General features: G+C 39.9%; 1 protein-coding gene across 5 annotated transcripts in view; it reads left to right on the top strand.

The window, feature by feature from the left end:
- The window catches only part of DNAAF11 (dynein axonemal assembly factor 11), a 77,951-nt gene that overhangs the window by 29,759 nt on the left and 35,260 nt on the right, over window positions 1–12,932 (top strand). For 3 of the 5 annotated variants that reach the window (XM_067711218.1, XM_067711219.1, XM_067711220.1), the window contains exons 6-9: window positions 4,039–4,230; window positions 5,712–5,789; window positions 8,803–8,868; window positions 12,197–12,266. In XM_067711218.1, coding sequence (XP_067567319.1) covers window positions 4,039–4,230; window positions 5,712–5,789; window positions 8,803–8,868; window positions 12,197–12,266 — 406 coding nt within the window. The remainder of the gene's footprint in view (window positions 1–4,038; window positions 4,231–5,711; window positions 5,790–8,802; window positions 8,869–12,196; window positions 12,267–12,932) is intronic. The other 2 variants (XM_067711221.1, XM_067711222.1) reach the window with 1 other exon arrangement.

The raw sequence follows: 12,932 nt of genomic DNA on the forward strand, positions 1-12,932 counted from the left end.
ATGAAGACACGTAGAACTAGTTCATTCATTCTAACTGTGCAATAAAATTCCATCGAATGAATAAATCACAGTTTATCCCAGAGGTAATATTCAGAATATTTAGCAGCAATTCTTTATTCCTGACCAATCAGAATATGCACCAGCTCCAACAATCTGTGGTTTTCCCTTTCTTGTTTTTTTCAGACAATGGGGCACACATCTCCTTGTGCTAGTATGGAAGTTTCTGTAGTGTATTCAGCAATTGCTACATATTAATTATAAACATCTTTTCGACTTTATATGCATTGCCCAATTGTTTTTTAAAGTGTACTAATTTTAACTCATATATCAGCAGTATGGGAGAGTTCCTAATCTTTGCCAGTAGTAGATAATGTGATCTCTTAAAACATTGGCTAATCAAGTTGGTTGTTAAATAGCATCTAATGTTTTAATTTGAATTTCTAGAATGACGAGTCAGTTTCAGTATCTTAAATGTCTTCTTTTTTTTTTTTTTTTTTGCGGTACGCGGGCCTCTCACTGTTGTGGCCTCTCCCGTTGTGGAGCCGCAGCATGTGGAATCTTCCCAGACAAGGGCACGAACCCGTGTCCCCCGCATTGGCAGGCAGACTCTCAACCACTGCGCCACCAGAGAAGCCCTTAAATGTCTTCTTATATGTTTATTGGCTATTCAGATTTCTTCTATTCAAGACCTCCGCATATTTTAAATAAGTTGTACTTTTTTTTCTTACTAATTGATAGTTCTTTTATATTCTAGATGCAAATTCTTTAGTCCTTATGAGCTTTGCAAGTATCTTCTCTCTGTCTGTGACTTGGGTTTAATTTTGATAAGTGCTTGTTTTATAGAATTTAGAAGTCTTTTCTGATCTTGTTTATGAAAATTTTCAATACCCCAGTGTCATATCTGTCTATCTGGAATAACTTCACAGCAGTGTGGGGTAGGGTGCTAATCACTTCCCACACAGGTTTGTTTGTTTGTGCCCCATTGATTAATAATTGTCATTCTATTCTTCTCCCGTATTATATACCCTCTTCTCGTGATTCATGGGCCCATTTCTGGGCTCTCTGGACTCCTCCATGGGAGTACCTCCACATGGTTTAAATTTCTATAAATCTTGATCTTTGGTAGGAAATATTTTCGTGTTTCAAAATTATCTTGGCTCTTCTTGACTCTTTTTTACTCTTCTGTGAGAATTTTAGAATCTGCCATTCAAATTCCCCCCAGATCCCTAGTGTAATTTTGGTTGAAATTGAATTTAGTTTACACGTTAATAAGGGGAAAGTTGACATCTTCAGGGCATTGATTCTTTCCTTTCTGAACTTTGTAATAGCTCTATTTATTTAGACCTTCTTCTGAGTCCTTCAATAAGTTTTTATAATTTTTCTCTATAAAGGTTTTACACCATTTCTTATTAGATTTATTTCTAAGTATCTTGTAGAATGGGATTTTAAAAATAGGCTTTTTTTTTAATTGATTGAAATGATTCCATCTTGTGGAGTATTCCTTTATTTTTTTTTATTTTTATTATTTTTTTTATGTTGGGGGTAGGAGTTTATTAATTTATTTATTTATTTTTGCTGTGTTGGGTCTTCGTTTCTGTGTGAGGGCTTTCTCTAGTTCCAGCGAGCGGGGGCCACTCTTCATTGTGGTGCGCGGGCCTCTCACTGTCGCGGCCTCTCTTTTTGCGGAGCACAGGATCCAGACGTGCAGGCTCAGTAGTTGTGGCTCACGGGCCTAGTTGCTCTGCGGTATGTGGGATCCTCCCAGACCAGGGCTCGAACCCGCGTCCCCTTCATTAGCAGGCAGATTCTCAACCACTGCGCCACCAGGGAAGCCCAAAAATAGGCTTTTACTTGGGTCTTTCTGATGTATATAGAGACAAATGGTTTCTGTGTACTGATACTGTATTATGCAATCTTGCTGAACTTTTTAAAAAGATGCAGCAGTTAGTCTGTGTTAGCCTGTGTTTTCTATGTAGAAAAACCCATTTTTTTAATAAACAGCAACTTAAAATTGTTTTCCAATCCTTCTACCTCTGCTTTTTATTTTTTATGGTGCCTGCTGAGCCTCCAGTACGAGGTAGAATAATAGCAGTAAGAATGGGTGTCTGTTATCTTGCTCCTGACTTTTAAAAGAATGTTTCCAATTCCTCATCATTAAGTATAATGATTCCTGTGAGGCTTTGGTAGAATTAAGTTAGTTTTCTTTTCTTCCAAGTTGATGAACAGCTTTTATCATCATGGATACTGGATTTTTATTGAATGCTTTTTCTGCATCTGTTGAGATAATCATGTTTTCCTGTTGTTGTGTTGAATTAACATTAATAGATTTTTCAATATTAAACCATCCTTGAATTTCTAGAACAAACTCACTTTGTCCACATATTTTTTTTTCAATTTTTTATTGAGGTATAGCTGATTTACAATGTTGTGTTAGTTTTAGGTGTACAGCAAAGTGATTCAGTTATATATATATATTCTTTTTCAGATTCTTTTCCATTATAGCTTATTACAAGATGCTGAATATAGTTCCCTGTGCTACATAGTAGATCCTTGTTGCTTATCTATTTTATATATAGTAGTGTGTATCTGTCTCACAAACTCTTAATTTATCCTTCCCCCCACCTTTCCCCTTTGGTAACCATAAGTTTGTTTTCTATGTCTGTGAGTTTGTTTCTGTTTGCCAAACAAAATTTTTTTAATGAGAATGAAACCAATTATTTCAGTGGCCATTAGCTAAAATATTGTAGAATATTACAGATTCCCTTAATAGATTGGTTTTTTTCCCAGTACTGTAAAGAACCATAGCTATGTGGCAAAGCATTTATTTTCAGTAATTTGCTCTATTTTGCTTATAAAACTGTCTAGTTGCATTTTATAATACGTAAGGTATCTAAGCAGATTTTACTGTGTTCCGTTTACACTATTTAAATTTCATGTTCTGGTAGTTTTTGTCCCTCCTTTCAAAAAGCATCTTATTTGAAGGTCAACTAAATGAGCATTTTGTGTCATCTCATTTCAGTAACAACAATAACAAAATCTAACATTTAATGAGTACTTACTATTTGCCATACTTGGTTCTAAAGGCTTCCTGTAGATTTTTTCATTTAATGTCATTTTGTAACAGAGCATATTCTAGGGAGAGGTGAGGGGAGAAAGCCTCTCCTAATGTGTGCTGTTTGAATGATGTCCTTTTCTGTCTGCTAGAATAGAGTCTCCTGTAAGTAGTGTTGCTGTCTATCTTGACTAGAGCTGTCTCTCTGGTGCCTGGTACACAGAAAGACAATAAATATTACTTGAATCCATGCTGAATGAATGTTGAATATCATATAATACTTACTTGATGCCATATAGAGACATCATGTAATTCTCTGACAGTCCACAAAACATGAATAAAAAAGAGAGCAGAGCACCATTGCCATATAAAGCTACAAAATCCAAAGTTATCCATGGAAAGTGGGGTAGTTAGAGGCCATACCATGGGCGACCTCATGTATCCCACTGGAGAACTTTAGAGGCAGAGAATCATTAAAGAGCCTGGAAATAATATGATTAAATTTTTAAGAAAGATTCCTCTGGGAGCAGGGTGGAGGATGGAATTGAAGGGTGCAAGACTGGAGGTGGAGTGATTGCTAAGGCCCAGTGGTCCCTGAGTTTGTCTGATCATCAGAACCTACTGCAAAATATTGTAAAGCAAGGGTCCTGGACCCCACTTCAAATCAACTGGAGAGACTCTGGTGGGAGCCCAGGAATCTGTACTGTGTATAAAGCTCCCCAGGTGACTCACATCGACCAGGTCTATGAACCCTTGAACGTGATTACTGCAGTATTCCTGGTGGTAGATGAAGTGGGCCTGCCCCAATGCTGTGGCACTAATTTCCTCCAACTTGGCTCAGATAGGCTCTCTTTCAGACACATTTTGTCATTCAAAGGTAAGAAGGTAACACACACACAAAATATAGATATTTAAGGGGCAGCATTCAGGATGAAACTCAAACGTCCATTATTATTGGTTTTAACGTGCCCTGTGTTCTTTTCTAGCCCATCTTCTGAAGAGAGCAAAGATGACGTCCAGGCACCAGAAATACAAGAAGAGGAATGTAAGAAAAAGAAATCAGACAGCGGTGAAGACGACCTGGAATTCTGGAATAAGCCCTCTTTGTATACCCCTGAATCTAGATTGGAAACTCTGAGACATATGGAAAAACAACGGAAAGACCAAGAAAAATTAAGGTATTCCATTTTATCCTGTCATTGAGAGTGATGGAGTATATTTTCATGATTGTACCTTGTTTTACCCATTATCTGTGTTAGCTATCAAACACAGACTTTGCTTTTTCTAATTTCAGCTTTTTGTTGAAGTGTTATCTACTAACCCTTCTTTAGGATGTCATGAATCGAGGCATTTTAGGTAGGGTTTTGTTTCTATGACCTTAGCTTTTTAACAACTTTAAATGTGTCAGATAAGAGCCTGACCTGGTTTACAGATACTAGTTATCCAAGTCATTCTGTTCAGTGTGCTGTAGTCTACACGATCTAATGGGTTCCTGAGATGTTTTCCTCTTCTGAATGCCCTCTAATTGTCCTGTGTCATGGAGAATAATGTAGTTCATGGAAACATGAACTTAATTGGACCTGAGAACCCAGTTTAAGATCCAGAAAAATGTGAATAAATTTACATTGTAAAATAAAGTTAAATGACATAAAATCTGTATTAAAAGAACAACAGAAATCCAAGATGAAGAATTGCCTGCAGTTCTGTCATCTAAACAGATTTGTCCATCTGATCTTCTAGAGCTTGTCCATATATGCCTTTTTAAAGTTTTTATGTATTTTCAGTAAGTGTTTAAATAAACAGAATTTATGTTCTACATGTTCTTTCATGTTATTCCATGAATCTTTCCTCTTTGCTCCATTTATTTTCCTCCTACCTCTGCCCCTTCATGGTAATAAGAGTTAGCAGGCTTGAGTCCATCCTACCAGAACTTCCACCACCTGCTACAATCATATAAATGATTTCTGCAAACGTAGGATTGAGGGTCTTTTCTTAAAAACAAAAGTGGACTTACATTTTATTTGTTCTCACTAAATCATCATCAACACTTTTCTATAACTTTCTAGACGAGTAGGTAAAGAGTGAACACATTTTTCAATAGCCGCAAAATATTTCATAGCATGAATGTACCACAGTCAATCCAATCATTCCTCCATTGATGGACATTCTTGATGGTTCCAAGGTTTTGCCACTGTAGATAATGCTGTGATAGACATCCTTTTATGTAGATCCTATGTACTGGTATTTTTATTTCTATAAAATAGCTTCTATTTGGCATTTTAAAAACTGTAATTTTAGCTAAAGTAGAAGATGTATACACAAATGGGGAATTAGCAGTTAGCTGAGTAAATCATGCATAAAATAGACTCATTTAAATATTCGTGGCTATCTCATGAAAAGGAGTTTTCTCCCCCATTCGAATTATCTGGCAAATTGTCTTGGTCACATTTTCGCTTTACAGATATAGATATAATCACACAAAAATGTGGCTCAATTGTCAGTTCCCAGCAGTGGACTTCATCACAGTGAATTGCTGATGTATTCACAAATACCTGATTATTTTTTCTTAAACTGTTTCACACATTAATTGCTTTTATATTATCTTTGTTTATTTTTTTCTCTCTCCCGCCCCTTGTTCCCACCTACCCCTAATATTAAGTGAAAAAAAGAAGAAAGTGAAACCACCCAGGGTGCTGATCTGTGAGGATGGGAGAGCCCTGAATGTAAATGAGCCCAAGTAAGTGAGGCCGAGTGGAGACTTGAAGAAGCAGAATGTGTGGTGTTGGTCATACGATGGTTTCAATGACACGTTTGTTCTGCAGAGAATATATCTGACCACTCTTAACAAACTTGATGAGCCTAATAAGAATGTCATTTTGTGTGTATTTGAAAGCAGAACATCATTATGCTTTCAAGTGTGTAATGTTATATTTCGTTTTCTTGGCATCCAAAACATGACCTTGACGTATGGAAATCTTAGTTATTCTGTGTCTCCTGAAACCTTGAACCATGTACAGTTTTAGGCCTGAAAATTCCAAGTGCATTATTGTTGTGTTTCTTAATTTTTAAAACTCTGCCATGAACAAGCTGGCTGAGGATACTGATAGATCTCCTATACGCCTACTTTATACTCTGGAACACACCTGCAAAGCATTCAAGAGCTAAGGAAAGAAATTGATATAAATACCTTGATGGAGTTGATGAGAGAGGAAAAATATTCCAACTGGAAGTCCTCATGTATAGTGGTATCTAGCTGTTTTTAAATTTTAAACTAGAAAGCAGGCGGAAAAGGCCTTTTCTAGTCAAAGTACAGATCAAAAAGCCTACGAACTCGATCTTGTTGGCTTCATTGCTCAGAACCTGTTTACTTTGATCATTTCGTTTGCTGTGCTGTTACCACAATAGAAGAGGTGCTGTCCTAAATCACTCCTAGGCGTCATTCACGTCACCTTCACAGCAGTCTTGTGTGGTAGGCAGTATTTCTTCTTCACAGGTCAAAAACTTGAACTGAGAGGTGAATGACTTGCCCAAGGCCACGTAGGTAATAGGTGGTGTGTCTGACTTGCCCGTGCTAGCCCATTTCTAGTGGTTTCCATGATCAAGTTCATAATCTCACCCCCACCTCACCCCACCACACACACACACACACACACACACACATACACACACACCCCTTCTTTATCCAGAAGTCATGAATGCAGCACAACACATGATGCTAATCCCTGGGGATACAGAAGTGAATATGACAGATTTCTGCCTTCAAGGAACTTAAAAATCTAGTGGGGAGACTGTCTCTTCAGGCTACAGCAGGGCTTGAGGGAGACCCTCTGGGCTCTGTGTGCCCCTAGTGAGACCACAGAAGCTTCTGCAGTCCCATCGTTTTTATATTCCATGTTCACATCATTTCTATATTCAGTCACATCTTTTCAAATCTCAGCCATCTACTTAACCTAACAGATTTGCCCAGATTGATCATACTTTCCTTCTCCAAACAGGTTCCTCCCTTTGCTTCTGATTCTTTGACCCTACTACCTTCTCATCTTCTGCCTTGCTGGATCCTTTCTGTCTTGTCTCCTAAGTGCTCTGGGGCAAACTCCTCAGCTATCTTCTCTTTCCACATTCACTCTTTCGAGATCTCACCAAATCCCATGATTTCAACACTATCCTTCCTTTACTTACAACCAGACCCAACCTCTTCCCTGAGCTCAAGACTTGTATATGCACCTAGCTATCTGCTCTCCTGTGTGGATATAAACTATGTGTCGTAGGCTTATCGTGGCTAAAGCAGACATCCTCACTTCTATCCCCACAACCACGTACCATCAGGTCCTCAGAGGTCCTCCAGCTCAGGAGTGAGCATCCACTGGGTATCAAGACCAAAACCTCGGATTCATCCTCAATTCTTCTCTCCCTCCTGTTATCAGTGAGCTCTTCCTTCAGAATTACCAGAATCCCACCCCTTCTCATTCACTCCATTGCCACCACCTTAGAGGAAGTCAACCTCCTCTTGCCTGGATGGTTGCAATAGCCTGTTAAGTGGCACACACCCCCTCTCTTAAGGAAAATTCCTGGAAAGCACCAAACCACATTTTCTTTACGGAATTAAATCACATGATCTCATCTAGCTGCCAGGGAGGCTGGGGAATGTGGTCTTTACCCTGCAGAGCCATATTCCTCATTAAAATCAGGGACCCTGTTACTATGGATAAAGGGGGAGCAGACAGTGGGGAATATCAGTCTCTGCCATAGAAAACCTCCCTGAAATTACCTTTCAAGAGATGGATGACGGGAGAGTTGAAGCTGGTGGCTGGAGCATGGGGGAATAAGCAAGCAAGGCAGAGGAGAAAGCATATAGGAAAGCGCCAGAGATGAGATCGAGAATGCGTGGGTCATTGGAGCACCTGAAGAGGTCCCGCCGGGCAGGAGTGTTGAAAGCAAGTGAGAGTGACCGCCACAAGCAGACATCCTGCTGGCAGCCACACCTGGGGGACAACCTTACATTTCTCCAAACAATCTAGCCTACATTCTTTAATATTGTTGGGGTATTATACTTTGCAGAGTAATATGATAAGTGAAACATTCAAAATAAAATTAACCAAGTAATTCTGAACAGTACATCGACAGTATGGAAGTTATACCTAGGACTCAATCTCAGGGTACAGCTGAGATTTGAAATCCTGCCTCCAAGGCTCACATGACCTCTTTCCCAGCTACGTCAGCCTCTCTGAGCCTGTTTCTTCTTCTATAAAATGGAAGTGATAGGTCATGGGCAGCATCTCAGCATTTCCGGGGGCTAGGGAAAGGTCACCAATGAAAGGAGACGAAAAAAGACAAGACTGCTTAAAACTTAATGGAATGCTGGATAAGGGCAAGCAAATGCAACATGTAATTCCCCATCAATAATTCTGTGTTTTAGTTTGCTTCTTGCAAACCCGAATGAAATGGAAAAGAAAACTTTAACCACCAGGTGTCTCTGTCTCTGCACTGATGCTAATTTTTTTTTTTTTATGTAGTTCAGGATTCTCATATTGAAACAATGTAAACAGGAATAATTTATGAATATGTTGTAGGTTTCTTTTGAAATTTTTAAACTAACAGATTTTATTGACCAGCTACCAAAATAAGTTTGTCGTTGAAGATTATGACATAGTTTTTATCAAATTTTCTTTTGATACTGGGATGGGGTTATCTATAAAGTATCGCTAAAAACATCCTCTTTCCCCCCCCCCCCCACATGGATTATTCCTTAGACTTGACTTCTCTTTGAGAGATGATGAAAAGCGTAACCAGATCGTCCTGGACCTGGCTGTATATAGGTAAAGACCTTTTATTATGCATTTATTTCATGGCATTTCTTGCTATTTTCATTCTCAGTCACAGCCCCTTGAGTTCTTAAACATGAACAGCGGCCTCTTTATCACTGGCTGCCCCCTCTTCCCAGGCCACGTCCTACATCCTAACTGGTTTCACCCCCACACTCCCTGCTTGCTTACCCCTCATTCCCGCATCCTGACAGCTGCTCTCCCCCAACCCACAACTGTCCACAGCTGTGACATTCACACCATCAGCCTGCGTCACCTTCCACGCTTCCTTGTTGAAGCCATTTAAAGACACCCGGGCCATCTGCCTCCCTCCTTGAAGATTCCAGGTCCTGGCTCACTTCCTCTGTCCTGCTGATGATTTCAGGATCCACGTTCAGGACCTTTCTGCTTCTCCAGCCCTTTCAGACCCACCGAGGCCCCAATACTTTTGTCCTTGTGCCTCCCTCCGCCTGTATCACTCTCACGCTAGGTGTCCTCATGCCCTTCAGGCCTCTGTTCAGATGTCACTTTATTATAGAGGCCTCTCTGCCTCACCATCCAGTATAGACCAGTACCACCCCTGCCTCAGCACATCCTTCCACCTCTCCCTGCTTTTTTATTTCTACCTTACAAACTCTCAATTTACCTGTATTTTGAAACATGTGTAGTTGAGGCAGAAACTTTTATTTTTTTGTTCCTACCTCTTTATGTCTCTAACACCTAAAACAGTGCCTGACACCCGTTAGGAGCCCAGTAAGTACAGGAGTAAATGGATGAATGAACGAATGATTTTGACGATGGAATCAATGAACATTTACATTCATGAGTTGTAATAAAGGCATTTCTATTTTTGAGGGATTTTATTACATGCTGTATCTCATTTAACTTCTCAGTAACCCAGTGGCATGGGAGAGATTGTTATCCTGGGATTACCCAAGGAGGGTGAGTCTTGTGAAAGTAAACATGGTAATTGGAGAAGCCAGAATGTGAACCCTCAGTCTTAGGTCCAACTTTGTTTCTTTAATTGTGATAAAATACACATAACTTAAAATTCACCATTTCAACCCTTTCAATTGTACAACTCAGTGGCATTCAGTAAATTCACAATGTTGTGACACCATTACCACTATCTACTTCCAGGAAATTTTCTCACACATAAGGAAACCCCGTACCCCATAAGCAGTCACTCTTCATTTCCCCCCTTCCCCTGGCAACCACTCATCTGCTTTCTGTCTCCATAGTTTGCCCATTCTGGGTATTTCATATAAATGAATCAGATCTGGCCTTTGTGTCTGGTTTCTTTCACTCAGTATAATGTCTTCAGGGTTCATCCATGTTGTAGCATATTCATGGCTGAATAATATTCCATTGAATGGAGAGACCACCTTTTTGTTTATCCGTTCACCCACTGACGGGCACTTGGGGTGTGTCCATCTTTGGCCGGCGTGAATGGGGGCCAGCTCTCAGTGCAGTCCTCCCTCATCACACTCAGCTGCGTCTCCCACGCCTCCAACAGTCCTTCTGCCCACTTGCTGCCAGGTTACCTGCCTTTAAGAAGCGCTGCCTTCCATTCCAGCCCTCCTCCAGCTGACTGCATGTTCTCTGTTGCTCCAACTCCCTGAGCTTCCCTTTCTGCTGTTTTTCAGTTAAACATTCCCTTTTTCATCCTTTTAAGTCCTTTCCATTTTTAGGCCTTATTCCTGGAGTTCAGTGAATGTGTGCCTCTTTCTCCTTTTAGCTCGATTAGCTACTTAACATTAATCCTCAGATGAAAACTTTCCTCATTTCCCCGTGCATGTACCTTTTCAAGGACTGGTGATATTTCTCCTGTCTAAGTAGAAAAATCCTTCCATTCGCATGATTCTGTCCAAACTATTACACTAAAATTCCTTGTTATCTTCATTGGCACATGGATGTATGCATGAAAGTTCATGCTTTCGTGTATGCTTCCTGCTTCTATTTCTTCCAATAGCTGTAGAAAGCCTGCTACATGCCACGCACTGGGAGACTGTAACCAGCCTGTTCTGAATACAGTCCCTGCTCTCCTGGGTTTACGGCCCAGTGGGGATGGCAGACAATACATAGGCAGGCATCTAATAGGTAATTACAAAGGGAGAAGAGTGCCGTACGGGAAAAGGACAGAGTTCAGGGATGGAGAACAACGGTGTGTGTAGTCTGGTGGTTGGCGGTGTAGGGGATGGCTGGAGAAAAAGGGAAAGCCAGGGACGTGAGCACTGAAAATTGAAGGATAAGATGTAGCGAGCTCTACGAAGGACTGGTAGAAGATTATTTTAGGCAGAGGAGAACAGCACATGCAAAACCCTTGTAGGTCGGGGCAGAGGAACTTTAGGCGGCCCTAAGCACAAAAAAGAATCTGTAATCCATAGTTAAAGTGGTAGATAATAAACATGAAGTTGTAGGAAAACCTGACTCTACTTTTTATTATTTTAATTTTTCATTAATTGTAACAATGCTTTATTACCACTAACTATGTACTAGGCATGGTGCACGTGTCTTCTTAGCAATCTTAGGGGATAGGCACTATTTGTATCCTCATTTTACAGGTGAGGAGACAGAGGCTTAGAAAGGTTAAGGAATGTGGTCCAGGGTAATAAAGCAGGAAGGGGAAGGTGGAGTCAGTCCTCACAAGCCTGTGTGGCTAAAACCTGAGCCTGTCACCCCTGTATCATCCTACCTGCCATGATGTTTGTGATTTTTGAATCATCGCTGCATTTTCAAATATTTTAACATGTATAAAAATAATCATTTGGCCAAACTTCTTATTTTAATGAGTGATGTGGAATCTAAACCTTTCCTCTGCTCGCGAAGTGTAGGAGAACAATTGCCCCCAGTCCTGAGGTCACTGCCATAGAGGGAGAGAGCTGGGCTTGCTGGGCAGGATGGGCTTCCGGAGCCAGTCTTCCGGGAGAGGTAGGATGGGGCAGCTGCAGAACAGCTGCAGGGAATCGAGAGCCCTAAGGACGCAGGAGCTTAGTGGATTCAGCATTCCTGGCTATTCAAGTCAGCCTTAGGGGCTTAAAATAAAATATTCATGAAGGAGCCTGGCAAGCCGTTCTCTGCAAACCTCTGGTGTTTCAGGCCGCAGATATTTTGGGGTAAGGGGCAATCAATGCCAAGTGTACTTGTGGGTCTAAAAATGAAATTGCTGATATGTTGAATTTCCGGCGGTCTGGGCATGAATTTAAGATGAATATTCTAAGAACTGTTTAGCATGGAAATTGTAAACTTTCTTCACTTAAAATGGTCCCTCAGGTGGGACTTTGTATTTACACTTCTTTAAATGGTTTTGAAAATTATAACACTCGGTTGTTGAATTTTGAAGGTATATGGACACCTCTTTAATCGATGTTGATGTACAACCAACTTACGTGCGAGTGATGGTCAAGGGAAAGGTAAGTGTAACCTTTGGGCTGTCCCCGTTTCAGAAGCTCAGCCTTGAATCAAACTAGCTTGCCTCAAAACAGATTTAAGTGATTTTAAAATAGAAAAAGAGAAACCCAGTCACAGTGCTGTTTTTTTAGACACGATTTTAAATGACGGGAGTGGTATGATAAAATTTGTATTTTTAACCTGTGTTTGTTTTGTTAGTACTTTTTTCAGAGCTGATAAGATGGTCATGTATGGGTAGCCTATGCTTGAAGTTATATTTAAATAATGTACCCATTTAAAATAATACACCCATTTAAAATTGTCAGTGATTTCATTCACAGCAACTGTAACTTTATCACTTTTGAAATAGTAGTTTTTGCTGATTCTGAGCTTTCATATCAGTTAGCTTGAAGACATTAAAATGGAAATGTGTTGATGTTTTATGACAAGAAGTTTTATCTATAAATCCTTTTTCAGTCATGTTCTCATAAATGGACCAGTCACGATCTGTGACTAACTGTTCCTCAGACAATTAATTAAAATTCGTAAAATCGTTCATGCATATCAAGCATTGCCCATATCTTATTTTTTCCCTGATAAGCCTAAGCAGATTTTTTAAATAAATGGTGAATCTTAAATTTGTAATGAAAACACCTCTTAAAGTAACCCCCTCGTGTAATACGCACTCA

The sequence above is a fragment of the Pseudorca crassidens genome, chromosome 17, assembly GCF_039906515.1.
Source record: "Pseudorca crassidens isolate mPseCra1 chromosome 17, mPseCra1.hap1, whole genome shotgun sequence".
In the NCBI taxonomy this organism is placed as follows: Eukaryota; Metazoa; Chordata; class Mammalia; order Artiodactyla; family Delphinidae; genus Pseudorca; species Pseudorca crassidens.